Below are 15,905 nucleotides of genomic sequence, written 5' to 3' on the forward strand. Positions count from 1 at the left end.
CCAAGGGCCAGGACACCCTGGGAGGAGCTGATCTGGTGGCAGACACAGCCTCACAGCTCTGGACTAAACCAGAGCCTCAAGCTGAGTGTTCTTAACATGGGGTATATGGAGAAGTTTCTGGAGTTCATAAAGCCCCTAAAATGGTGAGTAGAGTGCAAATCTCAAGTTATGTGTAGCTTTCTGGGGAAAGTGGGCACAATTTTTGTGTATTCTCAGCTAGGTCTGTGACTCCCACCCCCAAGTTAAAAAAATTAAACACTGGGGGTGGCGCCTGTGGTTCAAAGGAGTAGGGCGCTGGCCCCATATGCCAGAGGTGGAGGGTTCAAACCCAGCTCTGGCCAAAAAAATAAAAAATAAAATAAATAATTAAACATTGCCCCAAATTGCTTTATATTACAGAAATGACTTACTCTAAATGCTCTGTGGGGGGGGGGGGCTGTGAGAAGCCCTAGAGACATCCCAGTTCATAGCCTGCAGCTCCACTCGGACCTCATCCAAGCAGTTGGGTAGGAAGCAGAGGCCAAGGTCATTTGATAGATTTAGGAAAACACACTGAACTAAAGTACAGCAAGCCCTGTTCTTCAGTGTAGCAACATGGAAGACCCAGAAATGTTCCCCATGTGGCAACCTTGGCTGGAATTCATTTTCTGAACCTACAAACTATTCTTCCACAGCCCTTTTTTTTTTTTTTTTTTGAGACAGAGTCTTACTTTGTCACCCTTGGTAGAGTGCCATGGGGATCATAGCTCACAGCAGCCTCAAACCCTTGGGCTCAAGTGATTCTCTTGCCTCAGCCTCTTGAGTAGCTGAGACTATAGGCACCCACCACAACACGGAGCTATTTTTAGAGACAGGGTCTCACTCTGGCTCAGGCGACTCTCGAATCCTGAGTTCCTCCTTGAGTGCTAGGATCGTAGGTATAAGCAACCTCACCAGGCCCCAGCCCTTCATTTTTATTTTTATTTAAGTCACTCTATTGTTCAGGCTAGAGTGCCATGGCATCAGCCTAGCTCACAGCAACCTCAAACTCCTGGGCTCAAGTAAGTGACCCTCTTGCCTCAGCCTCCCGAATACCTAGGACTACAGGCACCCGACCACCATGCCCAGCTAATTTTTCTATTTTTAGTAGAGACAGGGTCTTGCTGTTGGTCTTTTTTTTTTTTTTTTTTGAGGCAGACTTTCACTCAGTCAACCTGGGTAGAGTGCCATGGCATCATAGCTCATAGCAATGTCAAACTCTTGTTCTCAAGTGATTCTCTTGCCTCAGCCTCCCAAGTAACTGGCACTATAGGAACCTGCTACATGCCTGGCTATTTTAAGAGATGGGGGTTTTGCTCTTGCTCAGGCTGGTCTCGAACTAGTAAGCTCAGGTTACCATCTGCTTGGTGTCTATAACAAGACCATAAAGTAAATTAAATTAAATGTCTTTGCATTAGGCAGGAACTCAGACAGCTTAGTGTACTTACTCTCTGGTACTTGTTGGAAAGATTAACAGTCATGGATTTTGTTCTTTTTTAATTTGAGGTATAACTGACATGCAGTGATGGAGGGCATTGTTTGCTTGTTTATTTAGACACAAGGTCTCACTCTCTGCCCAAGCTGAGTGCAGTGGTGCATTCATAGCTCACTGCAGCCATCACCCTGCCTCAGCCTCCTAAGTAGCTGGGACTACAGGCACATACCACCACATCCAGCAAACTTTTCTTATATTTTTGTAGAAATTGTGTCTTCTTATGTTGCCTAGGCTGGTCTTGAACTGCTAGCCTCAAGTGATCCTCCTTCCTCGGCCTCCTAAAGTGCTGGGGTTACCAACATGAGCCACTGTACCCAGCCCCTTATGTTTTTGATCTATGAAAAATAAGGATAATCCAAATGATCATGTAGATAAAACTATTTCAAAACATGGGGACTGTGGGGGGGTGGCAGCAGGGTAAAGGGGACTTTGGCTGCGTTAAGGCTGGAAGTCACTTAAAGGAAATTTCCAGGGAAAGGGGACTGATTAGACCACTCTGGCGGGTGAGGAAGGGGGTTGATTCCTGGAAGGGTTTCCCACCAGTACTACTACCGTGTTTCCCTGAAAATAAGACCTACCCCCAAAATAAGCCCTAGCAGGATTTCTATGCATTTGTTAAATATAAGCCCTACCCTGATAATAAGACCTAGTGATGGGAGTGGCTATGCAGCGTATCCATGCCCTGCATTTCAGTGTGGAGTGGTAAGGAAGACTGGAATACCTCTTATCTGCCACAGCTCCTTTCTCCAAGCCGTTTGCACTTGTGCAGGTGTGCATGTGGTAACCTCGGTCTCAGGCATCCTATTGTGCACTTGTGAATGGCTAGGGGAAAGGAATTCATGCATCACTAGTGCCAGCCCCACCAACAAGGTCGGCTCCCCCTGTCAGGTTCCAGAAGAAGATGACTTAACTGTATTTGAATAAAGGTAGATTGTTGTATTATACTTAATAAAAATAAGACATCCCCTGAAAATAAGCCCTAGTGTGTCTTCTTGAGAAAAAATAAATATAAGACAGTGTCTTATTTTTGGAGAAACACGGTAGGACTGCAGTGCCTGGGGGAATCTTGGAGAATACAGATACTCCTTTACGTCGGAAAGCATGTGCCCTTACGTTGTACCCAATGCTTTGCTCAGCAGAGCCCAGGCCCTAGGCCTGCATAAGATTCTGTTATTCAGGACACACTTTAAAGACATTAAATCAGGTGGGGCTGGAGAAAGGTGCCTGGGGGGGAAGGTCTAAAATGTCACTCCTCATACACATACTGAGCAATCTCTGTTGGGGCATAAAGAACTTTCTGCTGTGGTTCATCCACCCCTGTTCTAGGAAATTAAAGCCCTAGGTCAGGGGTCCTCAAACTTTTTAAACCCGGGGCCAGTTCACTGTCCCTCAGACCATTGGAAGGCCAGACTGTGGGCCCCCAGGACGAGTGGGCTGCTAAGCAGGACAGGCAGCGGCGGCAAAAACACCCAGCGGGCCAGATAAATGTCCTAGGCAGACCGCATGTGGCCCACAGGCTGTAGTTTGAGGACGCCTGCCCTAGGTGACCTGTCTGGGGCCTCCTGGTGGTCAGTAGCAGGGCTGGGATGAGCTTCTTTTCACCACCACTGCCACCTACGGAGGATACCTTGGGCAGCAGCCAAGAATAAAGGGAATGGGGAGACTGATGTGTGAAGCAGCCTGTGCGTGGATCAGCAGAGAGGCCTCAGCAGCTCAGAGTCCCTGGAAAGGCACAGCAGTATCAACCTCCCAGTAAACCCCTCTGAGGGAGGAGAAGGGGAAGGAGGAATACAGATAAATTTATTAGTTAAATACTGATTTTACAGCCATTTCACCTTAAGACAATGTTAACAGGTTTGTGGGTTAGGGTGGGTATATGAGGTGGCTTTGGGGAAGAAAACAATGTAAATATGATTAAAACAGAATCTTGGTTTAAAGATATTCTCTGCTACAGCCAGTAGGATCTTAGAATGGGGGGACTGGTGTTTTGGGGTACGCATAGTCATGCCACAGTCAAGACGCTGCTGTGCCAATAACAAGGACACCGGATGGTCCTTGTGAGCCCCCGTGTCCAGGCGGGAACTGAGGAGAAGGTGGCGGAGCTGGAGACCTTTGCCAGGCCCACCCTCAGCATCTTCCAGTCTCTTCTCTTACTGGCAGTCTTCTTTCTTTCCATGAATTTTATTACGTTTTATTATTGCTTTGAATTTATGTTGCAAAATCTCTGGCTTTTGCCTCCTGGACAAAAGATTTCTATTGGGGAAAGGATGTAAAGTCCGAGGGCTTGGGGTCTTGGGCTGCCGACTGGCCAAGGGGCCTATCTCCACAGGGCAGCAGCCCCGGGAGGATCTGAGATCACGTCCTCGAAAAGCCCCTGAGCCCCAACAGGATGGTATCCACCAGACACTCTCTTCAGAAGGCTCTCACAGCGCAGGTGAGTTTCCTGAGCTTAGCCGAGCAGCACGGCCCCTCTGTGTGCGGCAGGCGGAGGAAGGATGTTGGGGACAGAATGGAGGGGGCACTGTCCAGCTAGACTACACAGCTCTTGTTTTACCACCGGAGAGACAAGTCCAAGCTGAAGGCAGAGTTGAATTGCTTAGAACCACAGGAGGAATTTTTATTTAAGAGGGCTTAGAAGTGAAGAGAGGAGGGAGCCAAGGATGAAGCCCGTAGTGGGGGAAAAGCTGGGGGCACAGGTGCCAAACTGCACGTGGATGAAGTTCTGCCACACGGCGGGTGAAGCCGCTGCCCATCTCCCCAGGAGGTGTTCAGTGACATCTGAGTTACACCCAGTGTTGTGGAGTCGGATTTGGCCAGGGGGACACGGGGATGTGCCATGCCTGAAGGGGGAGTGTTGGGCAAGGGCACAGGTGCCCGCAGGACCCATCACATCCACACACAGGTACCCTCCCAGGGCCCTGCCCTTTCTTCACCCTTAGATCCTGGGCACTGGGAACCCGATGGAGAAACCACTGTTTCCGGCCACGGTGGTGGAAGAACAAGGGAGGAGGACGTGCTGTCTCTCGTCAGGGACAGGGTGGGGCAGAGAATGGAACGAAGTCTCCCACTCACAGAGATAGATACTCTGTGTGCTTGTCACGGTGGGTGGGCTCTTCCCAGTCCCCTACCTTGAAAAGGCATCTGCGGAAATCCAGTACCCACTGCCCCTAACCAGATAGGCGACTTCAAGTTTCTTCCCAGTTGTTCCTCTGGAGTCATCCCAGACTGAGGAGGCCAGCCCCCGGGAGCGCAGGGCCTGGCTATCTGCTGTCCCCCAGCTCCCAGGTCCGTGCAGGAATTTGGGAGGGAAGAAGGGAAGATTACGCCGTGATTATGTCCCCGTGACCATCAGCCAAGACTAGGCTGTTCCAAGAGTCCTGCTTGGAGCTGCCCTGTGGGGACTGGCTGACGGGGGCCGCATAGCCTTGTGGGGAGAGCTTCAGGGCTGAGAGCACCGGGTGAATGGAGGGCCCGTGGCCGGACATCGTGCTGACTGAGAACGTCTGGAAAGCAGAGAGCACATCATGAGGCCGAAAAAATCACTCTCGAGGGCCAAGGAGGTCTGTGCTGGGGAGGGAACCCCTACTGTGCCTGTGTCCCAGGGTGGCTCTCAGGGACTGAGAAGTCTTTCTGTGTTTTTCCTAATCCCGTGATCTGGAGGGTCTGGGTGACTCCCCGGCTGCCTCTGAGCACAGCATGCAGTGGGGGACTGCGACCCAGTGTTTGTGGATACTGTGGTTTCTCAGGAGGCTCTGACAGCTGCATGGACATTGTCCACACTCCTGTCGCCCTCACATCTACACGTTCGAACAGAGAAGCCACCCTCCCTGCCCAGAACCAGGTTCTCCCAGGCAATGAAAAGCTGGTTAGGACATATCCTCTCTTGAGTGCAGAGGACAGATCAGAGTAGATCTCCAAAAGAGGAGAATGGGGCTGCTGCTGGGCCATCCCCTGACACATGCACAGAGCTGGACCTCATGAAATGATGTCCTGCCCGTGTCCTCTCCATCAGCACCCACCCATACACCTGCCTCTGCCATTGCCAGGGGGCTCTTCCCACACCACCTCCTCCTGATAAATTCCTTCCAGGCCAAAGTCTAACCTCCTCTCTCTAGCTTAGGAGACAGGCTTGCCTAGGGACACCTGCCCCACCTGTCTGGTTTTAGTTGCTGTGGTGTGTTCCTTTCTTTCCCACCCCCTTCACTATATGTCGGCCCCTGGACTTCATTCTCCTTGTCTCCAAAGGTTGCAACACAGAGGAGCGCTAAATATTTGTGCGTCATTCTGTGTCCAAATCACCATAGCTTGATGAGATGTTCTGAACCCCCCTGCATTCCCCAGCCTTGTGCAGATGCTCCTGGACTAGAGGATGTGGGTGGCCTGAGGGTGGGAGGCTGGGGCAGTGTAGGGCAAGCTCCTGCCCAGTGCTAGCCTGGTCTCCCAGGCCTCTGCACCCCACCTCCCCACCACCCATCTGAGGCGTGCACCTGGGCCATGGAGCTGCCGTGGGCGTAGTGAGACTGTAGGCCGGGCTCTGTCTTGATGGGGCGCATCTCTTCACTGCTGCTGCTACTTGGGGCATTGCTGGAGTTGCTGGAGGCACCACTGGTGGGAGGGAGGCTCTCACTGCCGGAAGGACCTGGAATGAGGCAGAGTCAGGATACCAGACCAGGGGCAGGGACAGGTGGATGGTGGCCCTTTGAGACAGCCAGGGTAGGTCTGTAATGAGAGCTTTATTTACATTTGCTGGGGAGAGAAGCAGGGGTCCTTATCAGTGAGGGGACAATAGTTCTCAAAATGGGGTAGAAGTATCAGAATTCCAAGGGGACTTTCTCAAATGACGGGTTTACCTGGCCCCCACCCCAGATCTCAAACTCTTGACACCACACGTTTTCAGGATTCAAAACTCCTTGAAATTAAAAAAAGACAAATTGCAAATACCATATATGACAGGGTACCTGCAGTGGAGTCAGGGCAATGCCCTGTAGTTAAATACATCAGTATTCCCACAGCAAAACACACGAATATTCACACCAAGTGGTACAAGATTTGGTTTCGCTGCCAAATTTAGCTTTTGGGCTGACAGATCAATCTATTAGGAACATGATTAAGGGAACCCTGTCCTTCTGGATCCTACCCCACAGAGGACTGAAAGAAATTGAGTTTGGGGGTGGCTGCCAAGAATGTCCCTCTCTCTTTCAGGCCCAATGCAGCCTTGGCAAATGGTAGTGATCAGGCTGGAGGTGAGCCTGCTTCAAAAGCCCCCTGTACATTTCTATTTCTTGCTGATGTTATCTTTTTTTTTTTTTTTTTTTTGAGAAAGGGTCTCACTCTGTCACTCTGGGTAGAGGGCTATGGCCTCATTGTAGTTCATGGCAAGCTCAAACTCCTGGGCTCAAGTGATCCTTTTGCCTCAGCCTCCTGAGTAACTAGGACTACAGGAATCCACTACAATGCCTGACTTAGGTTTTCTACTTTTATTAGAGATGGGGTCTCACTCTTGCTCAGGCTGATCTTGAACTCCTGAGCTCAAGCCATATACCCGCCTTGGCCTCCCAGAGTGCTGGGATTACAGGCACGAGCCACCGGGCCCCACCCATGTTATCTTTTAAGTGAGTTACTTGTTCTGTCCTGAAAAGCCAGGAATGACCGATGTTGCCATTATACCTTGGCAGCCTGAGCTGGCCTGGCAAAGCAAGGGTGTTATTCTCACACTCCGAGGGCTACTGATTTATTAATACAGTTACGCACAGATCCCTTCCTCACCTGCTGGTGTCTTAGATTTGTTAAGGTTCTTGGGCTTCCGTTTTCTGGTCTGAATCCCCTCTTTCCGCATCGCAAGAGGCCTGGGGACCTAGAGGGTCACAGGTCAAAATAAACAGCTTTGTATCTGTGTGCTCCAATATTGAAATTTGCACAGGCAACATCTAAGCGATCTCTCTGCAACCTCCGGGCTGAGACTAGGTACACAGGCCCCCGGAACCCCTGCTATATTCTTCCATTGTTAAAAACTCTTTCACACATGGGTGTACACATGTATCTATATATGCACGCATGGGGATGTGTACTCACTCATCCACTTGTCTGTCCATCCATCTGTTTGTGCATGTGTTGAATGTACCTCAACACCCACAGTATAGTGTCCTGATAGACATATCACTTAGCAGTGTGCCCTTTCATTTTCTGGGTCCAGATGTTTGGCTCTAAATTATTAATTGTAAAGTTCTGTCCAATAGTCCTCATCCTAGGATGCCCGTAGTTATTCAGCCACTCTTTTATGGGGCTTTAATGATTGTTTTTAGTTTTTGCCACTAGACATACTGCAGCAATAAATAGTTCAAATATCATTGTATGTGTGTGTGTGTGTGTGTGTGTTTTAATTGGCTAGTTTCCCAACAGAAGAGCTGGTAGAATCAACCAAAAGGTATGTGTGTTTTTGGCTGCTAGGTGAGTATATGCAGCCATTCACATACAAATCAGTAATACAGGAGAGCACCTATTTCCCCAAAGCAACAGCAGCACTGGTTGGGCTTTACCACATATTTTAATGTTTGCCAAACAGATAGGCAAAATAAAGAATTTCATTCACAACAGGTTGTTTTTTTTTTTTTTTTTTTTTTTTTTTGAGACAGAGCCTCAAGCTGTCCCCCTGGGTAGAGTGCCGTGGCATTACAGCTCACAGCAACCTCCAACTCCTGGGCTCAAGCGAGTCTCTTGCCTCCGCCTCCCAAGTAGCTGGGACCACAGGCGCCCGCCACAACGCCCGGCTATTTTTTGGTTGCAGCCGTCATTGTTGTTTGGCGGGTCCGGGCTGGGGATTCGAACCCACCACCTTAGGTGTACGTGGCTGGCGCCTTAGCCCGGTGAGCTATAGGCGCCGAGCCAACAGGTTGTTTTCATTTATGTTTTCTGGGTTTTCAGTATGGCTTAGCATACCGCACGTGTTTCATGGCTACCTGGGTGCTTCCGTGGATTCTCTGTTCATGTCTTTTGCCCATTTGGGGAGCTATGAGGGGGAAATCGATTGTCTTTTTTTTTTTTTTTTTTTTGAGACAGAGTCTCACTCTGTTGCCCAGGCTAAAGTGCAGTGGCCTCTGCCTAGCTCACAACAACCTCAAACTCCTGGGCTCAAGTGATCCTCCTGCCTCAGCCTCCCATATAGCTGGAACTACAGGTGCCCACTACCATGCCCGGCTAATTGTTTTCTGTTTTCAGTAGAGACAGGGTCTTGCTCTTACCCAGACTGGTCTTGAACTCCTGAGCTCAAGGGATCCTCCCCACTCAGCCTCCCAGAGTGCTAGGATTACAGGCACGAACCATTTTCTTATTACGTGGTCAGATCTGTTTCTGTTCGGGGTTTCGTTTTGTTTAAAACTTACATCTGCACAAGGCTCGCATATGGATCAGTTTAAAGCTACGAAGGGCATATATAGTGTAAAGAGTGTCCTCCAGTCTCTGCTCCTTGGCATGGCCCTCCATTCCTTTCCTGAGAGGTGCCCACCCTGTGCTACCAACCTCCTCTGTGCCCTGCCAGAGGTGCTCCACGCACTCACAAGTAACCACATATAAATGCTGTTCTTTATCTATTAAAGTGGTGCCATATTATACAGCGTCTGCACCCTGCCTTTTGAAAATAGAAAACGCTATGTTAATGAGATTATTCCATATCTGAATGCCAAGAGCTTTGCAGAAGCTTTTTGTATTCTGAACATCTTAACCTTTTCTCATACCGTGTTTATTAGCTTTTACTTTCTTTGGGGGTCATTTCTAGACACTGATGTTCCATGTTTATATATCAAGTGTATCTGACTTTTCTCTTGTGGCTTTAGCGCTAGAAGGTTATGTAAATACTCCCCCTTACATATTCTTCTAGTATTAAAATCGCTTGGTATTTTTAGTGTGTTTAATTAATTGCCTACTTAATATTTCATTATCTATTACTTTTGTTTCATTTTATTTCAGAGATGTTTTATTTACATATAATAGCTTGAATTCACCTAAGTTTATTTTTGTTTAAGGTAGGAGTCATGCTTTGCTGTTTTCCAGATAAATACCAGTTACGTCAATACAATTATTTTTTTATTAGGTTTTTTCTTTTTTTAATTCCTCTCCCTTTATTTCCTTTTTATTGCAGTTTTTTTGGCCGGGGCTGGGTATTGAACCCTCCACCTCTGGCATGTGGGGCCGGCGCCCTACTCCTTTGAGCCACAGGCTCCGCCAGTCAACACAACTATTCTTAAATAAACTATCCTTTTACGCCCCTGATTGAAACATGACCTTCATTATCACATAGCGAATACACATCATACTACGTATACCATACACAGTCTCCTGTGCAAAACCAGAATTAAAATTATACAACGTTAAAGATGAAAAAAGATCAGAAAAGTTGTGAAGATTCCCTTCCCAATGTAAATATCATCGTTGAGAAGGAAAAATGGGTTCTAATTTGAAAAGAACGAGAACAGACGGATGGGAATGAAAGCGCACGGCCGCCCCACTGGGCAGGGCGCGGGGTCCAGGTCCACTTACGCCGTGGAGCTTCATGTAGAGACCGCAGGCGTTGCACACCGGCTCCCCCTCGGCGTTGCGGCGCCACAGCGTGGTGGTGGTGGTCTGGCAGTTGGCACAGGAGAGGCCCACTCGGCGGGAGGCGGACTGCAACACGGGGACAGACCCTTCAAGTCCGAGGGGGAAAGGTGGGCGTGGCCCTTCCGGGTCAGGTGCAGCTGCGGGGCTGGGCCGCCCTCGTGGGTGCGGTGAGGCCATGATGGCCCCACGTGAAATCTCGGACCAGTGACAGCCCCTGCCTCTCCCACTACCTAAGCGGCTCCTAGGAGTGCCTGAGAACAAGGCTTCTGCTGTCAGGGAAGGACAGTGAGTTCAGGCACCAAAAAGACCTGGTTTTCATCCTGTCATTCACCATCACACAAATAACCCAGCTAACACTGGGCACTGTAGGCAGAAAAGCTTCTTCCTGGCTTCAAGTCCTGGGCGCAGGTGGCGGGGAAGGAGCTTTGAGACCTCAAGACCTCAAGAGAGGGAAGCACGGGGTTTGTTCCCTTGTTCCTCCCTCCCAATATTCACAAAAACCAGCTGGTGTTGTGCAAAATGAAATTATATTCATAAAGAGTACGAAGCCGAAGTCCCAGAATCTGGCTCCCGCTCCCAAATCCTTCCCCGCCACGGGGCCAAAACAAGCTGCCTGGACTTTGGAGGGTTGGTCAACTGAAAACAGGACAAATACAGAACAGCCTCTGCTAAAGGGGCTCATAGGGTCGGTGTCAATGAAGGAGTCGTTCAAGACGACACCGGATCAGGAACCAGGGAGCTGGATTCTGGTTGGAAGCTCGGGAATGGGGCCTCTCTTTCCACATGTGTACATCCAAGGGGTTGAGCTAGCTGGTCTGGACCCTCCTTGTGGCTGACCCTCTAACAGTGTGAGAAGGTATATGTCATTCCCACCCACCTAACCCCTCGGGCCACACCATTGAATTCCCAAAGTTAAAACCAGAGGATTTGACACCTAGGACAGAGGGTTGGGGGTGGGGTTGGGGGGCAGGGGCGGTGCGGGCCCTGCTCACCAGGCGGCGTTGCGGCTTGATGAGCGGCCGGTTGATGCCGTTCATCTTGTGGTAGAGGCCGCAGGCATTGCACAGGTAGTGTCCAGTCCCGTCCCGCCGCCACAACGGAGTGGACATGGCTCCACAGTTGACGCACTCTCTGCCTTCTGAGAAGTCGTCAAACATATCTACTGGGTAGGCGGGAAACAGGCAGGAAAAGGCAGTGTTAATTCTTTGTTTATGCCCAGCGCCTCACACATTTAGGTGCATCTGAGAATCTGGAGATGGCAGAGACAACGGGCTTAGGAGGAGGGAAAGGCCGGCCTCCGGCTTTTCCCACCCATTCTCTCTCTGTCCCCAAACCCTGGGGCAGCGGCTCACAGGACTGAGATGGAAGTGGACGCTTTTACTCTGGCTGTCCAAGCCACACCTCCCAAAGCATAAGTAGAGTCCATCACAGGGATCAGCAGAGGCCTGGGCTGGGAGGTGACCAGCCTGGACTTCCGTCCAGATCATGCATTCGGAGCCTTCAGCCCTGGGTTCTCACTGAACACTGAGGTTCCCTCAGACCTTTCTCTTTTCTTTTTACCCTTTCAAAATTAAGATTATTTTTCCCTTTGAATAAAAATATAACACACATTTAGGAAAATCAGAAAGTACCTAAATGTGTAAAGAAAATGCAGACTGTCACCAATATTATGAACATTGTCCTCTAAATACTCCTTGTTTTGTACATACATCTATGTATTTCTAGTTATTCCTTAGAGTCTTCTAAGTAAAAGTAGAATTTCTACTAGTCAAAGGCACTAGATTGCTGAGTTCTTGGAATTTTCTAAACTGCTCTGCAGAAGAAGGCTTCACTAGCTCATCTTCCCTATCATAAAACACTTGTAGCACTCCTGTATTATGGTTTGACATTTTTTCTTTCTTTCTTTTTTTTTTTTTTTTTTGAGACAGAGCCTCAAGCTGTGTGTGGCATCACAGCTCACAGCAACCTCCAACTCCTGGGCTCAAGTGAGTCTCCTGCCTCTGCCTCCCAAGTAGCTGGAACCACAGGCGCCCGCCACAACACCTGGCTATTTTTTGGTTGCAGCCGTCATTGTTGTTTTGGCAGGCCTGGGCTGGATTCGAACTGGTCACGTTAGGTGTACATGGCTGGCGCCTTAGCCACTTGAGCTACAAGCGCCGAGCCTTTGACACTTTTTCTTGCCTATTAATACCTAAAATACAGGTGCATATTGTAAGCAAGGCCATTCTGGAGTTGCTCTGATGAAGGCTGCCATGGTTTGCCACCCTCCTTCCCCATCATCCTTATCTTCCACATCTTTAGAATGTTACGATTGACAAATTCCACTTATGTCCATTCTCTTTGCCCTTGAGAGATGGACTGGGCCAGCTTTCTCATTCCTGTGATCTATATAAAGCCTGATTTAGAACTTCCAGAAGTTTTTGACTCTGTTCTATCCTTAAACATAATTACTTCAGTCTCCAAAGCATTCTTGACCTGCTGCCAGAGGAAAAGGGTAGGTTGTTCTCCAGTGAAAGCTGCCTATGTGTGTGGGGGGTTGGGGGGGGGGATTGTGGGAAGGAGGAAATTAAAGAGCTTTCGCTCCATCAGGACCCAGCCCAGGGGCTGAAGGGGGTAAATTTTGCTGGTTCTGTGGCCCAGCTACCTGCTCTAAGGGAATGTGGGCTGGAGAAGAGGATGGGGGGAGCCCTCCCCCCAACTCTGGGTACACCAGCAGTCATCTGCACCTGCACACAGGTAGCTGTGTGTCCACACCGAGTAAATAGTGTGCAGGTGTGAGGGGTTGTTTGCTCAGGCCGGGGCACTGAGCACAGCCGTCACTGGAGAGGCTATTTTTACACCTGGGTCACACTGAGAGCCTTCCACCAAGGTCACCTGCCTTCCCAGCGGCACATGAAACCGACTGCAGCAGCTTGCTCCCACCTGGACCACCCTTGTCAGCACTGTCTTTGCCACCTCCAAGCCCTTTCCTGTGGCCGTCAGCCTGCTCCTCAATCCAGGCTCTCCCGTGAGGGAGCCAGGAGTCCACAGAAGGAAAAAATCCGCGATTGCAAAGCCAACCCCACACTCGGAGGGGAGCAGCGCTGGTAGTTTCGTCGTTTTGTCGGGTGGTCGACTAAACACTAGATGGCACCAGAGCCTGAAAATTGAAGACGCCGCATTCTAGCCTGAGTCACACTTGAAAGGTTCAGATCCTTTCCCGTCCATACCTAGTGCCACCCTCTTGTTCTATTTTACATGTTCAAAAGTGGACAGAATATTTAATTTACTCTTATTAAACCATTATAGAGTTTCCGACAATTCATAGTCTTAGCTACACCTCTGTCCGCTCTGCCCCATATTGTATTTTTGAGGAAAATCCCAGACATTCTGTCCTTTCACTCATACATAGAACGCAGCTCTAAAAGATGAAGATACACACCCTTCTTTAAAAAAAATCAGTAAAACAGCTTCTTTCCTACATTCTGGTTCATTTAAAAAATGAACAGCACAGTCAAAAATCTCGTGCTGTTCCTCTTCTTCGGAGGGGAGGTTCCCTTTTCTCTGCACAGTCACTGTTCCGTGGGCAGGGACAGAACATTATTAGCGGACCCTGCAGTCCTTGGAGGCCTCCTCTCTGCTGATCACTCACACTGGGCTTGGGAAAGGGTTGTGCATTCAAGCAACTATTCTACTGGCTAGGTAAAGTCATTGGAGGCTGGCAAATACTCATTCGTCCACAACAAATATTTGCTAAGCATCAGCTATTTAATCACTCACATGTCCCAGGAACGACCAGGGAGACTTGCTGTCAGAATGTTAATGATCTAGTCCATGAATTAGCCCTGCCTATCACAGTGAGCAACAGTTTTACTCAATTCATTTTCAGAACATACCCTCAACTGAGTCGGCCACTGGTGACAGATGCTACCTGTCTAGGGTAGTGTGACAGCCCCACCTGCCACCCAGCACAGCACAGGGGATCAGGGGCATGTTTCCTGGAGATGCCGAGTCAGATGACTCTCTCTACACCTTCAAATCTGCAGAAGTTTCCATATTTTTCACCAAAACATCTTGCCTTCCAATCTGCTCAGTGAAAAGTTTTTAATGATGATTATTATAAAGACAATGTATCCATAGAGGAAAAGGCTGACCCCATGATGTTAAATGAAAAATACAGCACATAAAACCATAGACACGGTAACGGCAGCTAAGACCACCAGGAAGCAGCTTTTATTACTCTGGTTAAATTATGTAGACATTTCTTTTTTTTTTTTTTTTTTTGAGACAGAGCCTCAAGCTGTCCCCCTGGGTAGAGTGCCGTGGCATTACAGCTCACAGCAACCTCCAACTCCTGGGCTCAAGCGAGTCTCCTGCCTCCGCCTCCCAAGTAGCTGGGACCATAGGCGCCCGCCACAACGCCCGGCTATTTTTTGGTTGCAGCCGTCATTGTTGTTTGGCGGGTCCGGGCTGGGGATTCGAACCTGCCACCTTAGGTGTACATGGCTGGCGCCTTAGCCGGTTGAGCTATAGGCGCCGAGCCTAGACATTTCTTTTTTAAAAACACCATTCTGAAATGTCATTATTGCCAATTTAAAAAACCTGATTAAACGACAGAAACAAAAATCTGTGCATCTATGCCCCATAAACTTATACCCTCCCCCCCCAAAATCTGATCACCCGAAGTAGCTCCTAGTCTGTACTGTGGAAGGTATTATTTTATACTATTACATCTGACACTTATATACAGAGGGTGCCACATTTTTAAAACAGGAGAGTCTGTATTAAAATTGTAATACTCAAGTTAGGTTTGACTTCTGCAATTGGAAGAGGTGCTCAATATGACTTGGATTCCTCTTTTGTTATTGGTATATATTGAGTATTGTAATTTTGTTTTTGAGATAGTCTCACTTTGTCATCCTCAGTAGAGTGCTGTGGCGTCAAAACTCACAGCAACCTCCAACTCCTGGGCTTAGGCGATTCTCCTACCTCAGCCTCCCGAGTAGCTGGGACTACAGGCTGAGTATTGCCATTTTAATACAGTTTTTCCTTTGCTCAGGTGTATGTACATTTTCTTGGTGCCATCTGTATTTTTCTGGGGCTGAGGAACAGAGAGAATGAAGTGCCAACCTTGCTGATTAATGCCTGTCCTGGGGGGTGGAGGAGTGACAGGCTGAGCCCCAAACCAGCACTACATTCTGGTGTGAACCTTGGTAACAATTAGTTCTCATTCCTTCCTAGGAAGGGCACTGGGTGGAAGTTTCCAGAGAGCAAGCATGACTCCTGGGGCAGGAGGGCACCGTGGAGGCTTCCAACCTCAGACTCAGACCCACCCTCAGTGCTGAGCATCTCGGATTGGTCCCGTCCCTTGGGAGGCAGTGGGAATCCAGCCCAGAAGTGGGCCAGCATGGGAAGACTTGTAATAATAGTTGTAAAGTGCTTTGCAAATGAGAGGAAAAACTTACAACAATGGTTGTAAAGAGCTTTGCAAACATCACAGGAGATAACAGTGATGGATTATAGTTGGGCGCTAGGGCTGGAGGGTTAGGAGGGAGGGTGTCAGGCCAGGCACAGCCCTTGGTGCAGGGTTATTGGGGAAAGGGGAGGACAAATAAACGAACTAGGAGATTGGGGAATCTGACCTTTCTCAATGTTAGGCCAAGCTCAGCGCTCAGCATGGCCTATTGCTCCCAGACTCTGCCAAGTTTGCACTGCAGGCCAGGAACCAAGTGACAGCAAGCCTGGTTGCAGATAATACTTCTGAGGTCTCCAAGTTGCTGCTCATGTGATACAGTCATTAATGATTTTTTTTTTTTTGAGA

At 48.9% G+C, this 15,905-nt stretch overlaps 1 protein-coding gene across 2 annotated transcripts in view; it reads right to left on the reverse strand.

Annotated features, from left to right (window-relative positions):
* Window positions 1–3,294: 3,294 nt before the first annotated feature.
* GATA4 (GATA binding protein 4) overlaps window positions 3,295–15,905 on the reverse strand; it is a 52,314-nt gene continuing 39,703 nt past the window's right edge. Inside the window, exons 3-7 of one of the 2 annotated variants that reach the window (XM_003793922.3) lie at window positions 11,098–11,264; window positions 10,046–10,171; window positions 7,280–7,367; window positions 6,001–6,152; window positions 3,295–5,016 (exon numbers count right to left, since the gene is read on the reverse strand). In XM_003793922.3, the coding sequence (XP_003793970.1) occupies window positions 4,834–5,016; window positions 6,001–6,152; window positions 7,280–7,367; window positions 10,046–10,171; window positions 11,098–11,264 (716 nt within the window). In that variant the 3' untranslated portion in view covers window positions 3,295–4,833. Of the gene's footprint in view, window positions 5,017–6,000; window positions 6,153–7,279; window positions 7,368–10,045; window positions 10,172–11,097; window positions 11,268–15,905 lie in introns of both variants that reach the window. The other variant, XM_023515567.1, reaches the window with a different exon arrangement.

This window comes from Otolemur garnettii, unplaced genomic scaffold, assembly GCF_000181295.1.
Source record: "Otolemur garnettii isolate 467f Iridium unplaced genomic scaffold, OtoGar3 scaffold00074, whole genome shotgun sequence".
Lineage (NCBI taxonomy): Eukaryota > Metazoa > Chordata > Mammalia > Primates > Galagidae > Otolemur > Otolemur garnettii.